Source organism: Papio anubis, chromosome 5, assembly GCF_008728515.1.
Source record: "Papio anubis isolate 15944 chromosome 5, Panubis1.0, whole genome shotgun sequence".
In the NCBI taxonomy this organism is placed as follows: domain Eukaryota; kingdom Metazoa; phylum Chordata; class Mammalia; order Primates; family Cercopithecidae; genus Papio; species Papio anubis.
Window position 1 is genome coordinate 108,071,112 of NC_044980.1, and position 17,669 is coordinate 108,088,780.

At 34.7% G+C, this 17,669-nt stretch overlaps 1 protein-coding gene across 1 annotated transcript in view; it reads right to left on the reverse strand.

Annotated features, from left to right (window-relative positions):
* Window positions 1-17,669, reverse strand: part of PGGT1B (protein geranylgeranyltransferase type I subunit beta) — a 56,308-nt gene that overhangs the window by 29,681 nt on the left and 8,958 nt on the right. The window contains exons 2-4 of the mRNA XM_003900006.5: window positions 16,883-17,001; window positions 4,985-5,052; window positions 981-1,132 (exon numbers count right to left, since the gene is read on the reverse strand). Of these exons, the coding sequence (XP_003900055.1) occupies window positions 981-1,132; window positions 4,985-5,052; window positions 16,883-17,001 (339 nt within the window). The remainder of the gene's footprint in view (window positions 1-980; window positions 1,133-4,984; window positions 5,053-16,882; window positions 17,002-17,669) is intronic.

The window sequence follows — 17,669 nt, forward strand, 5'->3', positions numbered from 1 at the left end:
CCCACTGGGTAGTAAGAAATTTCCAAGCCCAAGTTTTTCTACGTGAAATTTCTTCTAAATGTATACACAGATAACCATTTAATCGATTGATCATACTGTATTTTAATTTTACACATTAGTTGTATACAAGTAGCAATCTATGTTGTATATGTATTTATAAACAAGAATAAGGAAGCAATAATCAAAGGCTACTCTGAAATATTGAGACATAAGCCATATATGTACTGGCTGAAGTAAATATTTAGTTTCATAGTGTTTCCAATTAATGTCAATTTATTCTAATTGTCTACATTTATTTTTCCCTCATTAAGAGCAGTGTTTTGAAAACACTGACAGGAAAACAGAGCTATTAGTAGATGGACACAAAGAGTTAACAGCACAGCAGGATTTGTTTGCAGTCTTTTCCTTAGCCTTTTTACTACTGCTTTATCCCTTCTCAGACTTAAAAATCTTTTTCTACCTTAAAGCTCCAGGAAGATTCATCTGTAGACATACCACGTGAATCACCAAATATTAATGAACATATGAACTCCTTTTTTTATCCTTTAAAAACGTCACAGAAACTACCCTACCTACTCTGGAATATAATATTCAATGTTCACCCCTTTCTTCCCTAATCAGCATAAAGCAAGGAACTGAAGTTCAGACTAAACATATACATCCTTCAAAATATCAATTTTTCATCTAGAATGTAAATTAGATTCCAATTCTGAAATTATTTGACCATTTATTTATGTACCCATTGTTGTTAAGAAGGAAGAGAAAGGTGTTTGGCTATTGTAATTATTTTTATTTTCACTCACAGAAGAAATCTTGGGTCACTTTTTTGATTACGCACTTTATCATGTACCTTGTAAGCTTTAGGGGAGTTCTAACAATAAGAGTATGATCCTCTAAAGATCTAGTATAGTATTGTATCCATTTTTTAGTTCCAAAATATTTTTTTTATTACAAAAAAAGTAACAAAGAATCACTCATACCTCCCATCTTCCAGCTGGAGGGCTCTCAAGCCTGCTAAGCAAGCTTCTTTATTTACTCGGCTTAAGTCGTCTCCAAGAATAACTAAGCATGAAAGGCCAGTGTAAGTCATTGCTATGTGGCCACTATCATAAGGATGAGCTGTTCCAGGAGCCTAAATACAAAATTAATATGGTACTAATTAATGAAGTGATATGAAAACTTATTTCATTAAGAAATCTGACATAAGGTTTTAGTAAATAGTAAAATTAAATGTGGCTTATACTGATTTGTATAGACATCTTATTGAGAAAAACAAATCTCCATTTTATATATATCTCCACATGAATATGATTGAATACATTCCAGGCTACCTAATTTTTAATTCTTTGATATCTCAGGCATTATGGAAGTAGTGATGATATTCAGGTAAACCAAAGTATTACTTTTTTTTTTTTTTTTTTTTTTAGTAACAGAGTCTTATCTGTCACCCAGGTTGGAATGCAGTGGTGCAATCATAGATCACTGCAGCCTCCAACTCCTGGGCTCAAGTGATTCTCCCACCTCAGCCTCCTGGGTAGCTGGGACTACAACAGGCACAAACCACCATATCTGGCTAAATTACTTAAACCTCATCCTTAATCCTTAATCTGTCTCCTAGACTCTCAGCCACCACTCTGACAGCTCTATGTGATACCACCTGGAATATCTAGTTTCTTTTACCACCCAGAATTCAGATGAAGGTAATACAGCATGAAGTGAGACCTAGCTTGCCTAGAAGATATTAGGGTCCAGGTGAATGCAGGTCCAAAAAGGAGTTTCAGGAGAGTCTGTGAACCAAGGGCAATAATGGTTTCTTCTTCAATTTTACTCCTGTTATTTTGAAAATGTTTTGGTGCAGGCGTCGGTTGGGGGAAGGATCATATTTTAAAAGTAATGATAGAGATAATCAACTCTATCACTTATAATTTAAGTCTTATAAAGTCAGAAAAGCATATAGCCTTCCAGAAAAAAAGACTTCTGAAACAAAACTTATTTTATATAGCACAAACCTAAGTTAAATATCACAGTAGTGATCACCACATAAGAAACTAAAAAACAATACAATTAAAATAAACTCCTCTGCCTTCTATAATAAATGTAAACTTTTACAATCATTGAAAGGCATAAAATCCTGGTTCTATTTCTCACTGGCTTGCTTAATGTTCCTAATTCTAGAAAATGAAGATATTAGTACCTACACCTCACAAGGTTATTGTGACGATTAAATAAGTTACTGTCTAAAAAGCTGTTAGTTATCTTAATGATGATTAAGTGCAAGGCAAATATCAAAGGGGCCACTAGTTCTTTGGAGTCAAGATTCAAGGGTCTTGAAACCACTCATGACTTAAGATTTTCTTGCATACTGACCTTCTGTGGCTCCTCACAGAATGAGTGTGAACGGTGTTCACTACTCTTTTTATAATAATCTGAACCCACCCCACCTACCCACCTTTAGATACACACTTTTTTTTTAAAGATAGGATATTGCTGTGTCACCCAGGCTGGAGTGCAGTGGCACAAATCTCAGCTCACTGCAACCTCCACCTCCAAGGTTCAAGCAATCCTCCTGCCCTGCCTCAGGCTCCCAAGTAGCTGAGACTACAGGCACGTGCCACTACATCCAGCTAATTTTTGTATTTTATGTAGAGACCAGGTTTTTGTCATGTTGCTCAGGCTGGTTTCAAACTCCTGAGATCAAGTGATCCATCCTCCTAAGCCTCCCAAAGTGCTGGGACTGCAGGTGTGAGCCACTGTGCCTGGCCAGATACACAGTTCTTTATATGGTCTCACAAATGTACCAAGCAAATTTCCACCTTTACATCTTTCATTCTAAGTTCCTCCTCAGAACTCAAGCTCCAGTTCTCCTGGCTATCCTACTCCACATTTACAATTGACTTCTTAGAATTCCTATTGCATATTTAACTTTTTGATACTTAAAGTAAACACCTGCTATGTTAAAAGAACTGCAGGGAAGCCAAACATAAATTAAATGTGGACCTTAACCTTAAGGGCAGAAGGTAAGTCTACTCAAATAATTACAATAAAATGTAATGAGCAGTCATAAGGGAGGGATAATGATACATAGGTTTAAAAAGGAATTCTTTTCTGCAAAAGAGGAGCTTGGGCAGCTATAGATGAAAAGGAGGCATTATAGGTAGAAGAAAAAGTAAAAGCAAATTAGAGAAAGAAAATTCTGGGGTGCACATTAAGGACAATACAAAATTTGATAGAGAGCATGGGATTTGTGAAAGGAAATCGTGAGAATAGTGGGAGGATCCATCAGTTTCTCAAAAAGTGCTCTACAGCCACTGAAGGTCCCAAGCATTTATCAGGTAAGTCAATGAATGGTCCATAGATAGTTTGGTGGTTTCAAAAGAAAACTCAGTGACAAAATTTTACTCATATACTGTACTGGACAAACCAATGTGCCTCCTCACATTCTCTTGGCCTAATCTGTCTCCTAGACTCTCAGCCACCACTCTGACAGCTCTATGTGATACCACTTGGAATATCTAGTTTCTTTTACCACCCAGAATTCAGATGAAGGTAATACAGCATGAAGTGAGACCTAGCTTGCCTAGAAGATATTAGGGTCCAGGTGAATGCAGGTCCAAAAAGGAGTTTCAGGAGAGTCTGTGAACCAAGGGCAATAATGGTTTCTTCTTCAATTTTACTCCTGTTATTTTGAAAATGTTTTGGTGCAGGCGTCGGTTGGGGGAAGGATCATATTTTAAAAGTAATGTTATTAAAGCACTGCAACAATATAGGTAGACATCTATATATAGTATAGTACTACACAATGGTTATCATAACCAATGGCACGATATTCTGTTCATTATGACTAAATGAAGACATTACCTTTATTCAGGATTAGCTTAAGTTGGAAAATATGATAGGCATGAAAAGGGACAAATTTTCTGAATCCTTTGTTTTCTCATTCCCTGCTAAATACAGTAGGCACCCATAATTGGAGTCCTGCTGGTAAATACATATGACCTTAACACAGGTAAGTTGGTTTACAGCTTAAGGCAGAAGAAGAAAGCTGAAGTAGTACCTCTATCAAAGTATGTCATCTTGTGCAAAATCACTACTATTTATTCCAAAAATTTGAAGCTGATTATGGAAAAACTGGTAGCTCTCCATTTACCTTGCAAGTGGATATAAATCTTGATATACTCAGTCCAACAATGGTTATTATTATAACCATTATATTATAATATAAATAATAACAACCATTATATAAGCAGGCTGGCCCCATCAAGGAAAAAGTTTCTATGTTGTGAGGCCTCTTTAGAAAAAATGATGCTTTTCTCCACTTTATACTGTAGAAAAATATTGATATTTTGTGTACATATGGAACACCTACAAAGTTTCTTCTGGGTCTGCTTCTTTGAAGAAGAAAGCAAGCTCCTCCCTCTTCACACTCACTGTTTTTATACTGGCATGTGCTGGTATCAAAGCCTTTGGATATAACCATGAAGAAGTTCTGCATATTCTCATAAGTCATTAAAATAATCACTACCTAGGTCTTCAATCACTACCTTTAGAAGGACTTTTTCTTTTATTCCTAAGAAATGTGAGTTAAATGTAGAGTCTTTCTGTAACACAGTGAAGTTTACTGGCTTCTTAGAGGGCAAGTATCAAAACACTTCAGTGCTCTACTTTCCTTTACTCAGGAAATCACCAATAACTTTTACACACAGATACATGATACTGAGACAATTTTTTGTAACAATTAATAGAAATTTCTATGTGTTTATGTACTGCATGTATTCTTCCTGGAAGAAAGTGCACTTCTTTGAGGAATTAAGGTAGGTATAGGCTTCCTTTAAAGGGTTTCAGTTTATAATATATATATTATTAGACAATATTTAGCCACACTGAAACCTGGAAGCCTATTTTTTTCTGTGTAATTTCTTAGCTTCCTCTTTTACTAAAATATCCCTAATCCCTTCTGCTTCCTTCTGACCCAAACAGAACCAACCTTTGATGGATTGAATGGAATACCCAGGTATGAAGAGCCTCGGAAACCACAGCGATTTATATTTGATCCTAGAAAATAAAAGCATGTGCTTATTTAAAGTACACTTTATTTTTTGCACAGATTCTAAAGCAGTTTAATTACACAATCTTTCAGAAACAGACTATTCTAGTCTCCATTTTCATACTAGCTAATGCTGAATGCTTACCATGTGCCAGGTCCGTTCTAGGTGCTTATGGGAATTTCCTCATTTAATTTCCATACGAGTCACAGATAACATAATGATTTCTATCATGTACCTTTTATTAATAGCCCACCTCACGGCCTATAAAGTCCTTTCATAATTCTCCTGTAACATCAATTTTTATGTGATCAACATATTCAATCCCCCTTTCTATAGAACAGAAAACAGAAGCTCAGAGGTTAAGCGAATGTTCAAGGTAACAGTTAATAACACAATAGGGTCTAGTGTCTTTTTACTTTAAGTCATTTAGTGTCTTTTTACTTTAACTCACTGCTTCTTTACACTGGAGCAAGCTAAAGGTATAAAGTTGTAGAGGAAATATGTACTTTGTATTTCCGTATTAGCTAGACCTTCGTTCTGAGTCCAGTAATCCACTTGGCTTTGAAGTATGTAGAATACTGTAAGTTAGCACTTAGTCTCTCTCGACTCAATCAAAATATGTTTATGCATACTTTTTTGCTATCTAAAAATTTTCATTTCTCAAGATATCAATGGAATGTAAGTTGGGAACTTAAAAGAACAATCAACTACACAATAATTAGGGTTTTAATAGCTATTAGAAAATCAGTATGATAGATGCTGAAAATAATAATGCAGTATCAGCAGACTGTAAATGCACTGCTGATAAAAAGAATTGAGTTGGTCTAGTCTCTGATATGAAGAACTACCTTCATAAGAGATTATGACTTGTGTATGACTAACTTCATTGTAACTGTTTTTCACTCTCCTACTTCTTCATTAAGTACTATACTTTTTCAGCTTCTTATCCCCCCAAAATACTTAAAACAGTAGTTTATACATTAATTCTTTGAACAAATTAGGAACCACTAAATTTAAACTCTCCACCAATTATCATTTCTCTACTGGCAAAAAAATGTATTTTAAAAAGATACTAGCAGCCAGGGCTGGTAGATCACACCTATAATCCCAGCACTCTGGGAGACTGAGGAGGGTAGCTCATCTGAGGTCAGGAGTTCGGACCAGCCTGGTCAAAATGGTAAAACCCCATCTATACTAATAATACAAAACGTAGCTGGGTGTGGTGGCACCTGCCTGTAATCCCAGCTACTTGGGAAGCTGAGGCAAGAGAATTGCTTGAATCTGGGAGATGGAGGTTGCAGTGAGCCAAGATTGTGCCACTGCACTCCAGCCTGGGTGACAGAGTGAAACTGTGTCTCAAAAAAATAAAAATAAAATAAAAAGATACTAACAGTGATTATAATTTCAGTGATTATGGTTCTCTTATCCTAAGGACTTATAAATTGGCAAGCTACTTAAAACTTGCCAATATATAACAGAAGTTACAAAAACACTCATATCCTTTTGACCCAGTCATGATATATCTGAGAATCTATTCCAATAATTTCAAGTATGAGAAGAAATGCACACTTCAGTTTAATAACAGTGAAAATCTAGAAGCACCATAAAAGTCCAGCAGGTTAAGCATATCATGCCTCATGTACTGAAAGAAATACTATATTCCTATTAAAAGTAATAATCATTAGAACTATGTAGCAACACAGAGAAAAGTATTTGATCAAGTTAAGCAAAAAAGTAGGATCCAAAAATAAATGTGCACTATTATGTTTATAATTAAGCAAATGGCACATATCAACAAAGACAGGAAGGGAATAAACAAAATAATATTAATGGTGTGAGATAACATGAATAAGGTTGAATTTTGTTCTCTGTATTAGTCACTGTTGCCATAACGTGTTACCACAAACTTGGCAACGTAAAACACCTACTGCCTTACTGTTCTGTTAAGGTCAGAAATCTAACACAGGCATCATCAGGCTAAAGTTAAGGTGTAGGTAGGGCTACCTTCCTTACTTGGAGGCTTTGGGGGAACAATCTGCCTCCAAGCTCATTCAGAATGCTGGCAGAATCAACTTCCTTGCAGTTGTGTGACTGAGTTCTCCATTTCTTTGCTGGTAGGTATCCCTTTTTGCTCCTAGATCCTCTCTTGCCATTTCTCATATGTGGGCCCCATATCTCAGAGTAGCAATGGCATTCAAATCCTTTCCATTAGACCCTCTCTGACTTTCCCTTCTCTCTTCTGCTCCCTTTCTCTGCAATACCATGACGAACGTTTCTGCGTTCTGCTGCTGCTCATGTGATTTTACTGAGCCCACCTGTACACACGTCACCTGGGATAATCTCTTTATTTTAAGGTCAGTTGATTAGTATAACTTTAACTCCCATCTACAAAGTCCCTTCACAGCAGTACCCAGATTAGTATTTGATTGAATTACCAGGGAACAGAAATCCTGGGGCAACATCTTTAGAATTCTACCTAACACAACCCCTATATTCCAAATGGTACATAATGCTATACTTCAAAACAAAACAAAAAAAAAAAGTTATCTTTCTCTTACCAAGTTATGAATTCCTTTATCCTTTTTATTTCTGAGACAGAGTCTTGCTCTGTTGCCCAGGCTGGAGTGCAGAGACATGATCTTGGCTCACTGCAACCTTGCCTCCCAGGTGCAAGCAATTCTCCTGCTTCAGCCTCCCGAATAGCTGGGACTACAGGCATGCACTATCATGCCCAGCTAATTTTTGTATTTTTAGTAGAGATGGGGTTTCATCGTGTTGGCCAGACTGGTCTCGAACTCCTGACCTCAAGAGATCTGCCTGTCTTGGCCTCCCAAAGTGCTGGGATTACAGGCATGAGCCCACTGCACCCAGCCTATCCTTTTATCATCACTTCTTTTAATCCCTCTCTAGTTGGATGAGGGGCAGTATCAAAAGGCATATTTTCCTATTTGATTAAAAATTTTTTAAATCTTTTTTTTTCTCTTTTTGTTGTTGGGATTGTCTTTTTTAAAGGGCATCCTTTCAAGTTACTAATTTGCTAACAGTCCTCCATAAAAATGTGATCTCATTTCCACTTTTGATGGAAGATAGCTCTGATACCATCTGTCAGTTCTGAATTTATACTTGCAACTGGACACCTTTCTTGAGTCCCCCACCAACTTAAACAATTCTGTCAGGCGTTTTACACAGACGTAGACATATAGTAGTGGTTCAATCAAATATCTGCTTCTGAGAGAAATAAATGAATTTATTCATTTTCTTAAAGGTAAATCAATAAATGACATTTCCGTTTGCTCACTTCTGTTTTTAGCCTGATTAAATAAATAACTTTTCTGAAAAGCAGCAGAAATATTGATACTGAAAAGTACCATATAAGGTTAGGAGATTATGGCATGGACACTTGGAATCAAACTCAGGATCCTATTCTTCCTATCAATGAGTTCTACAGGCAAGTAACAACCTCTCTGAGCCAGTTCCCTCCATTTTTGAACTAGTAACAATAACACATTGCAAGTAATATATTTCAGGCTTCTTGTAAAGGTTAAAGGACATGTTTAGATTGTACTTACCAAAGTGAAACAAGGCTTAATAAACAGTAACCATTCAAAATCAGTTAATTATATTTTATCAAAAATGAAACAGGAAGAAATTAATAGCTTTTGTTGCAACTTATCAAGGAAAGTTTTTTTAAAGTAAAAATGTTTTTCTTTTTTTCTTTTATTCCAGAAAGACTGTATACTGTCATGTAAAAAGTGTTTGGATCTTAAGCACCACAGTCACAGTATACGGAAAAGACAATGTAATATTTCTTGCCCTCTTCTTAATCATCTGTGGACTACGAAGCTGGATAAAGAAGTTTATTCTTTATTTATTTTAAAGTGTATACTTTATTCTATAGTAAGAGGTTTTACTGTTTCTTATGGAAAGCTAAGATAAAGTAACTAAGAAATCAAGAAAATTACTCATTCACTAAATTGAGTTATCAGTCACACACTTAAATCCTAATGTTTTAAAAAATGATGCTCATTAGGAGGTAACATTTTCACCACTTAAAATTTTTCACCACTTAGGCCGGGTGCGGTGGCTCACATCTGTCATCCCAGCACTTTGGGAGGCCGAGGTGGGTGGATCACCTGAGGTCAGGAGTTCGAGACCAGCCTGACCAACATGGAGAAACCCCATCTCTACTAAAAGTACTAAAATTAGCCGAGTGTGGTGGTGTGCGCCTGTAGTCCCAGCTACTTGGGAGGCTGAGGCAGAATAATTGCTTGAACCCGGGAGATGGAGGTTGCAGTGAGCCAAGATTGCACCACTGCACTCCATCCTGGGCGACAGAATGATACTCCATTTCAAAAAAAAAAAAAATCAAAAAATCACCACTTAAAAAAATTTATTAGGTACTCTTTTGTGGTTTCTGTCAATATTTGTCTGCTCTTGTGCTTTCCTTTAGAATTCTAGTAAGCATACCTTTTCATGATAATGAAGAACGTATACACACACAATTCATTGGAAATTTATCACTGAATGCATACTCTGGGTACAGGATAAATTTCTTTCCAGGTTGTCAAACAGCACCATCTAGTGTTCCTATTTAACAGTTGCAAAACAAACAAAATTCTTTGTGTGGTCTGGCTGGCCATCAGAATCAACTGCCTATTTTGAAAAAACAGAGATGCCTCTTGCATCTCCCCTCCCATGCCTGAATAAAAACATGAGGATAGGGCCTGGAAAACTGTATTTAAAAAGAAAAACAATCCCTGTTTGACACATAGTCACAGTCAAGAACTACTGATTTGGTAAATATATTCTCCACTTTTGTAGAACCATAGAGTCAAACTAGTTTATGCTGTTAAACAGAAGTACTTTAGATAGCACTATATCATAAAAATTAAGGTTACTTAAGAAAAATGAAAACTGGGTAGATGAGAGAGGTAGCAAAAATGGGAATATGTACATGGATGTACTATGTGTGTGTTTATGTGTAAGTATGCAGGAGGTATGCTATTAGATAATACAATGTATTTAAAGTTATCAACTATAAGGAAGAATAATTCATTTATTTGCACGTTTGCACAGGGAAGAAATTTATTAAGCTGACTCTTGCCTGATGACTGAGTTATATCTCATTTTAAAACTTAGTGTTTTATTATTAAGCTCATAAAACCAACTTTATGTCAAGCACTGACAGACAGTACATTTAGATATTCTTTAAAAAATGGTTATAAACTTATGGAATATAAAAGTTTGAGAGTATAAAGAGGTTTATTTTAATCAGGGGAGTTGTTTTTCATAAAAAGTAATAAACTGTATTGTGACATATAAAATTACATTCAAAATTATATTTAGGTATAATAAAGGACAGCTCTTGGGCCAAAATATCACCATACTGTTAATGATAATTATGCTTCTTAAATATATTTCAAAACTGATTAGATCATGTTCTTAACTTTCTAATCCTCATTTTAAAAGTTTTTGCCCTAAGTAAACAGAATTCAAGTGAGGAATGTGGCTACTTTCTGATTTTAAAATGAACATTTATATTTTATGGATAGAGAAATAATTTCGCATAAATCTCAAGAAACATAATTTCCTAATAAGAAGACATGCCTTACACAACTCCTTAAGGATATCAAGAAAGTACCAGACAAGGTAAATGAAACATTCTATAGCTAAAAAGAAATTTTAAATATACCTGTTTTCCAAATTTCACAGATTTGTTTTAGAATTGAACCTACACCAATTAAAGAAAAGGCAGACAGGAGATATTCTTTCACAGATATTAGAGACTTAAAAATATTTCCCTCAACAAGATAGCAAATTCAGAATTCAGAATTGAAGCTGAACTGTGAAAAGGTCTGTGGAATTGTCTACCAGACATCTGACCTGGGAAAGCTAGATATATAAATGACCACTACAAAACTATTTTTGCCAAAATGTCTTGATCTATAATATTTCCAAAACAGATGACTTATAATTTTTAAAATATGCAACATGCTTGACTTAGCCACATGAAACCACACTTACTTCCCCCATGTTATTTTTTTAAAGTGAGCAATCTGAAGAATCCACTAAAAAAATGAAAGCATTAAACATTTTACCCTTTAATATTAAACTTTCTTATCTATGTTTCCAAACACTTAATCCTAATACTTTATGGGATTTATTATGGAACAGATACTAGATTTTCCTTTAAAGCTATAAGACAGTCTCCGAGTTCCCATGAGAAAAATCTGTACCTCACAGAAAAACATGCATGGTAAACAGACTACCTATTGCCCTGAATCAGCACATATAAATAAAATATCCAAAGGACTAGAAAACTGTATTCTAATCTTGTCTCTAGCATTAACTAGCTGTATTACTGCGGACAAATTATTAATCTCTTTGAACCTTAATATCCTCATTTGTAAAATGATGGACTGTAACAGTCCTCACTCTAAGTCTAAAATTCTCTGGTTGTGCCCTCAAAGAAGGGCACACACAATTCCCAACCCAAACCCTTGTGTTTCCTTAATACTTCGTTCCTGAAGTTAACGAGAAGGACCTGATCCTCCAGTGGTCTCACCATACACTTATTACTAGGAAATCACTAGGGTCTTTATAATCCTGGAGTTAAGTGGAGGTCAGGGTTAATTTTAATTAAATATTCACAATGTCCTTATATGCCAAACACGATTGTTTCCACTAGGGACCCATATACTTAAACAGTAAAACAACATTGAAACTTGGAGTCAGAAGTGCCGGATGTCAATCCGATTCTCTCTCTTATCATCTGTGTGAGGTTTCAGGCAGGTCTTTGAATCACTTTGCCTCTCAGTTTCCTCTTCTGGGACAGGCCAATTAGGTGAAGAACAAATCTATCTGGTTATGTATTTGGCAGTGCTTTGAAAATTATAAAATAGTAAATAATGTACTGCCTTATTTCTTCCATTAGCAAAAATACCACTATTTATGTATAACTATGAACTTTTAGTTTTTATTTTTGTATGTTTTGAAGAGAAGTTAAGTATTTTTCTAGTTTAAAGCTTTAAATACAGAAACATATTTACTTATGGCAAACATTCAAACAATTCAGATACACAGAAAAACAGTAAAGTATCTTATCTTGCCATCCTCCACCTCTGTTTCCACCTACCTCCCCCTCCACAAAGATTTTCTATGTATCCTTTCTGAGTTTTTCCTGTACATTTACATACATAGATTGTTAAAGCACCTCTGTATATGTTTTAAATTTATCATTTAATAATATATATTATAAGTAAACTTTCGGTGCCACAAAAGAAATACCACTCAAATATAGAATTTTTTCTTCTCAGCAAGGCGATTTACTTCTATAGAAGGGTACACCCTTACAGATGGAGCAACGGTGAGTGCACACTTGGACAAGTGAGGGGAAGGGGTTCTTATCCCTGACGCACGTGGCCCCTGCTGCTGTGTGGTTCCCCTATTGGCTAGAGTTAGACCAAACAGGCTAAACTAATTCTAATTGGCTAATTTAAAGAGAGAGACAGGGTGAGTGGTTTGGCGGGAGTCAGGGTAGATCAGAATGAGTCAGGGTGGAGCAGGTAATCAGAATGAGTCAAGGAGGAGCAGGTAATTGGAATGAGTCAGGGTGGGGCAGGTGATGGAAAAAGGTTGCTTTATGAGGAAGTTAAGTTTAAAAGTAGGAGGCAAAGAACTGAACATACTGACATATTGATTCTTTGAAGAGAAATTTAAAACTCATATCTAATATATATGATAGACAGTTTCATGTCAGTATATATACAGAGATCTACCTTATTTACTGCATAATATTCTTTACTGGGCCATAGTTTATGTAACTTTCACTTCTGATGAACATTTATTTTGCTTCTAATATGTTACTGTAACAAACAATGCCCAAACCAAATCTACATATATTTTTGTGCACATGTATTGGTTTCCAGAGGTCAGCAACAAATTACTACAAACTTGATGTTTCAAAACAACAGAAATTTATTCTCTCACAGTTCTGGAGTCCAAAGTCCAAAGTCAAGGTGTTGGGAGTGTTGCTTTTCTGGATACCCTGAGGGAAGATCTGATTCGATTTGTGCTTCCCTCCTAGCTTCTGATGGCTGTGGGACTCTTGGCATTCCTTAGCTTGATGAATCTAATTCCTGACTCTTTCTTCATCCAGCCTTCCCCCTGTGTCTCAAATCTCCCTCTCCTTTCACTTATGAGGTCACCAGTCATTGAATTTAGGGCTTACCCTAAATCCAGTATGATCTCATCTCAAGATCCTTAATTACTTCTGCAAAGACTATTCCAAATAAGGTCAAATTCTGAGGTTCTGAGTGGATATATCTTTATGGGGCCACTATTCGACCCATTACAGCATACATGAGAATACGTTAGGGCAAAAATACATATATATATACTGCTAAACTGCTCTTCAAAAGGCTGTAATAATTTTCACCTCCACCAACAGAATATTAAAGTACTCTCTCCCCCATATTCTTGGCAACTTTTAGCAAAACTAACATGTTAGGTTAAAAAAAATAACGTAACATTGTTTTGATTGAATTTTCTTGATTTCTAGTAAGGTTAATCATCTTTTTATGTATTGATTGACTATCTGTACTTCTTTTTTTAACTACTTACTCAATAAATTTTGTCATTATCTAAAGGACAATGTATCTTTTTCTTCTGAATCTTTAACAATTCTTAATAGTTAATGTTAATATTATACATGCCATAATTTTCTGCAAATTCATCACTTATTTGTTATCTTTTACTACATAAAGTATTTAAATATTCATTTAGTCAAATCTATCAAATTTTTCCTTTATAATCCCCAGGTTTTGTTTAACATTTTTAGATATTATAATTGCCTAGATTTTACGTGGTATCTCAAAGTAGGACAAATACAGACCTATGAGTTGCAGAAAGCATATTCTATCAGTTTGCAAATGCTTTACGAATTAGAAAATATTTGAGGAGCCAGACGAGGTCCTAGGCTAAATGAGAAAATATATAAAAGAGGAAGAGAAAAAAGTTGGAGAAGGGGAAGGTGATTCAACAGTCTAACAACTACTGATACACAACAATGATTTAAGCACTGAGAGGGAAAAGAAATAGAAGACACATTCACTCATCTGCCTTCCAGAAGTTTGCAATTCAGGTGGAAGCAAAAATATTTTAAGTAACTTTTAAGCAGTAAAGACTGAAGAAAAAAATTGGCAACGGGTTTCAAGCCAATGAAGTCCATGGAGTTGACAGTTTACTAGGAAAGATAATTCTGATGGGTCTCAAAAGGGGTGGTGAGCTGCAACTCTACCTCCAAAAAAATGTTTAAACTTTCCCTGAAGTGTAATAAACATAAAAAAAGTACTCCTATAATAATTAAAAAGCTCCATGAACTTTTGCAAAATAAACTCACCTGTATAACCAGTGCTCAGCTCAAGAAAAAATACATGACTAGCACTCCAGAAGCCTTTCCCACTTCCTTCTAGTACTCCCCAAAAGCCCAGACTGGTTTTAGCTATTTTTGTATTTTGTAAAAATGGAACAATATAGAATGTACTTCTTTCTCTCAAAAACATGCTTGTGACACTCAAAGAAGTGAACGTAGTTGTAGACTGTTCATTCCCATTACTGTATCATTTTCCATGGTGTGAATATGCTAATATATCCTTTATCCATTATACTGAAGATGGGTAGTCTGTATAATTACTAGTTCTAGGCTCTTATAAAAAATACTGCTATAAACATCCTAGAACATATGTTTTGGGGAACATGTTTTAATTTCTGCTGGGTATACACTAGAACTGTTGAGTCGTAGAACATACACATGTTCAGCTTTAGCAAATTTAACTAAATAGTTTTCAAAGCAGGTGTAAAACTCCTTTAGCAGTGAATGTTCCAGTTTGCCACATTTTTGTGAACACTTGTTATTTTCCACCTTTTTCATTTTTAGCCATTCTGGTGATTACATAACAAACAAAATTATTACGGATAACATGAAACTCCAGATAACAGCAAATCTCTCACAACACAAGATTAAATAATGAGAAGTATGTAGCTTTTTAGAACAACAGAGAGATAATAGTGTTATAAAAAAATCATTTCACTAATAAAATGATGGGGGGAAGTAAACACTTATTAAAGAACAGACCAAAAAATTGCTCAATCATGGAGCCACCAAATAGTCCTTAAAAGTCGGGGGAAACAGAAGAAAAGACAGAAAGTAGGAAGCATGGTGAGTAAGTGACCAATAGTCTGGAAACTATAACCTACATCTTGAGTTCTCTCATTAAATGTTATGGTTCATCCTTTTCTATAAAGACGATAGCTATTTTATTTCAGGAGTATGAGTTTCAGTAAATTTTTAATTAAAAAATAACATAAAAATATATTTCAGCAAGAACAGAGCTTTCCTATGTGCCATAGTGTGTATATAATTTCCTATTTGTACCATGGAAGATACATTTCTTTAAAAACCGGGCATGTACTTATAATTAAAAAAAAAATACCAAGCACAATCTGTAATAATTCTACCATACATCAGTCTAATAATTAACTGTTTAAAAATCCCAGACTTTCCCTTAAATTATTAAAAAACATCCTGGAAAAAAGGGAAAACAACAAATGACTTCTATTTTGCAAGTGACCAGGACTAAGACGTGGCCTCAGCCACATGCTCCTGGAAAATGAGGACCATATCTTGCAACTTATCACAGCCCTTCTCTACAGATGTAGAAGAGAAGAACTCTTAGCAGAAAGTTCAATAAATCCTACTCGTCAACATGGTAGATCTGTAACTATTGACCAAACTCTTATATATGCTTTTCATGGAGCTGGTAAAAAAAAGTGATTAGGTATTTATATATTTAATTCTGATAGACCTAGTTCAAAATGCTTAATCAATTTTTAATAAGACTTTGTAAACAGGCATAGATTAAAAAATTATATAAAAACAGACACTATGAACTTCAAGAATAAAATAGCCACAAACTATGTTCAAGATCATCTGTAAAATAGAGAAAATCTTTCTTTCTAAGTAAAGTTTTAGCTTATTATTTCTCCAAAGTTCACTGGATGAGATTTACATATGATTACTCCAACCAGTGAACCACAAAATGCTAACTCTTTAAAGACAGGTAAGTGGCGACCACTTCCAAAAAAAAAAAAAAGCATGATGTTCTAGGAGTTTATTTGTTTGATGTCTTTAAGGTTAGAATATATAACATGTATAAGTTATATCTACCTTAGATATTTTATGCTTAACAGAGTGAGTAATACAGTTTATAAAACGTACATATTTGTAGTTGATTATGTAATTTACGAACTCTGAGAGTTCATTTAATTAATAAAAAATTTTAAAGTGTTATGAAGTATAAAAATGACTGAAGCATACATAAGAGCTTTAAGAAACCATTAAAAATGCTAATGAAACACTGGAGGGAAAACAACCAGGAAACTGAAAGAAAACTTTTTGATGGCAAAGAGTTTTTCACTGAAAAGACAAGAATTGTTGGGAATGAAAAACAGAGTTAATGCCACAGAACTAATCAAAAATAAATACTGACTATAAATAATCAACAATCAGTCATCAATATGGAAAAGCACAGTACAGTGCCACAAGTGTGAATCTCTATTAAATTCCAGATAATTCTAAATTGTTTTCTTAAGAGATTATGATCAGATTTGTTAAGTACTATATTTCAACAGAATGGCAATGCTGCATTACAAGGAAATCACAGATAAATAAAATATGTTAACAGTATACAAGTAAGTACTAAGATTTTCTAGTCCAACGCATGTTATGTCAGGTACACCTGGTCACACTAAAAATAAAATGCTAAAAACTCACTCACTGTCTTCTGTGGGAAGGACCTGCAGGGAGTAAATCCACTCTATTATATCATCTTTGTTCACCACATCTAAGGAATCCAACATATCCAGCCCGGAGAGTGCAAAAAACGCAATCGTCAACCTAAAAGAAAAAAATGTAAAATTCCATCTTAACTATCAAACCACTTAAGTCTGAAGTCTTTCTGGTCTAGAAAAATAATAAAATCATTCTAATTTTCCAATATTTAAACAATACTTCCACCTTACAAAAGCATATATATATATGTGTGTGTGTATATATAATATTCTTGTAACTTAATATTATCAGTCAAGCCTTTGTTTCAATTTTTCAAAAGGGGACATTTGGGAGTTAAGAAACCAGTCCTATCCCACTGACACAAACATGACCCACTAAAGCCAGAATATCAGCAAACTGAAGGCTAAAGTAGATTTAAAAAAGGATTCTCTACAACTAATCAGTACAAATAGTACAGGGCTTAGAAATACATGAAAATGTCAATTTTCACTAATTTGTCAGGATCAATTATACTTATAGCTTATATTAAATTCTGGAGGAATATGAGAACAGTATCTTAATTCAAAGCTGTTAACAAATAATATGACTCCTTGGGAAAAGATTTATAATAAGTTTTGAGAAATACGAAACATTTAAAAAAAATACAAATGTACTTACAGTCTATTTTCCCAGAGAGGAGCACTCTTTGGTGGAATGAAAAACTATAGAGCAAAACCTTCCCCCTCTAAGACTGTACACTATAAATTGGAAATCTAAACCTATGCTTTCATATA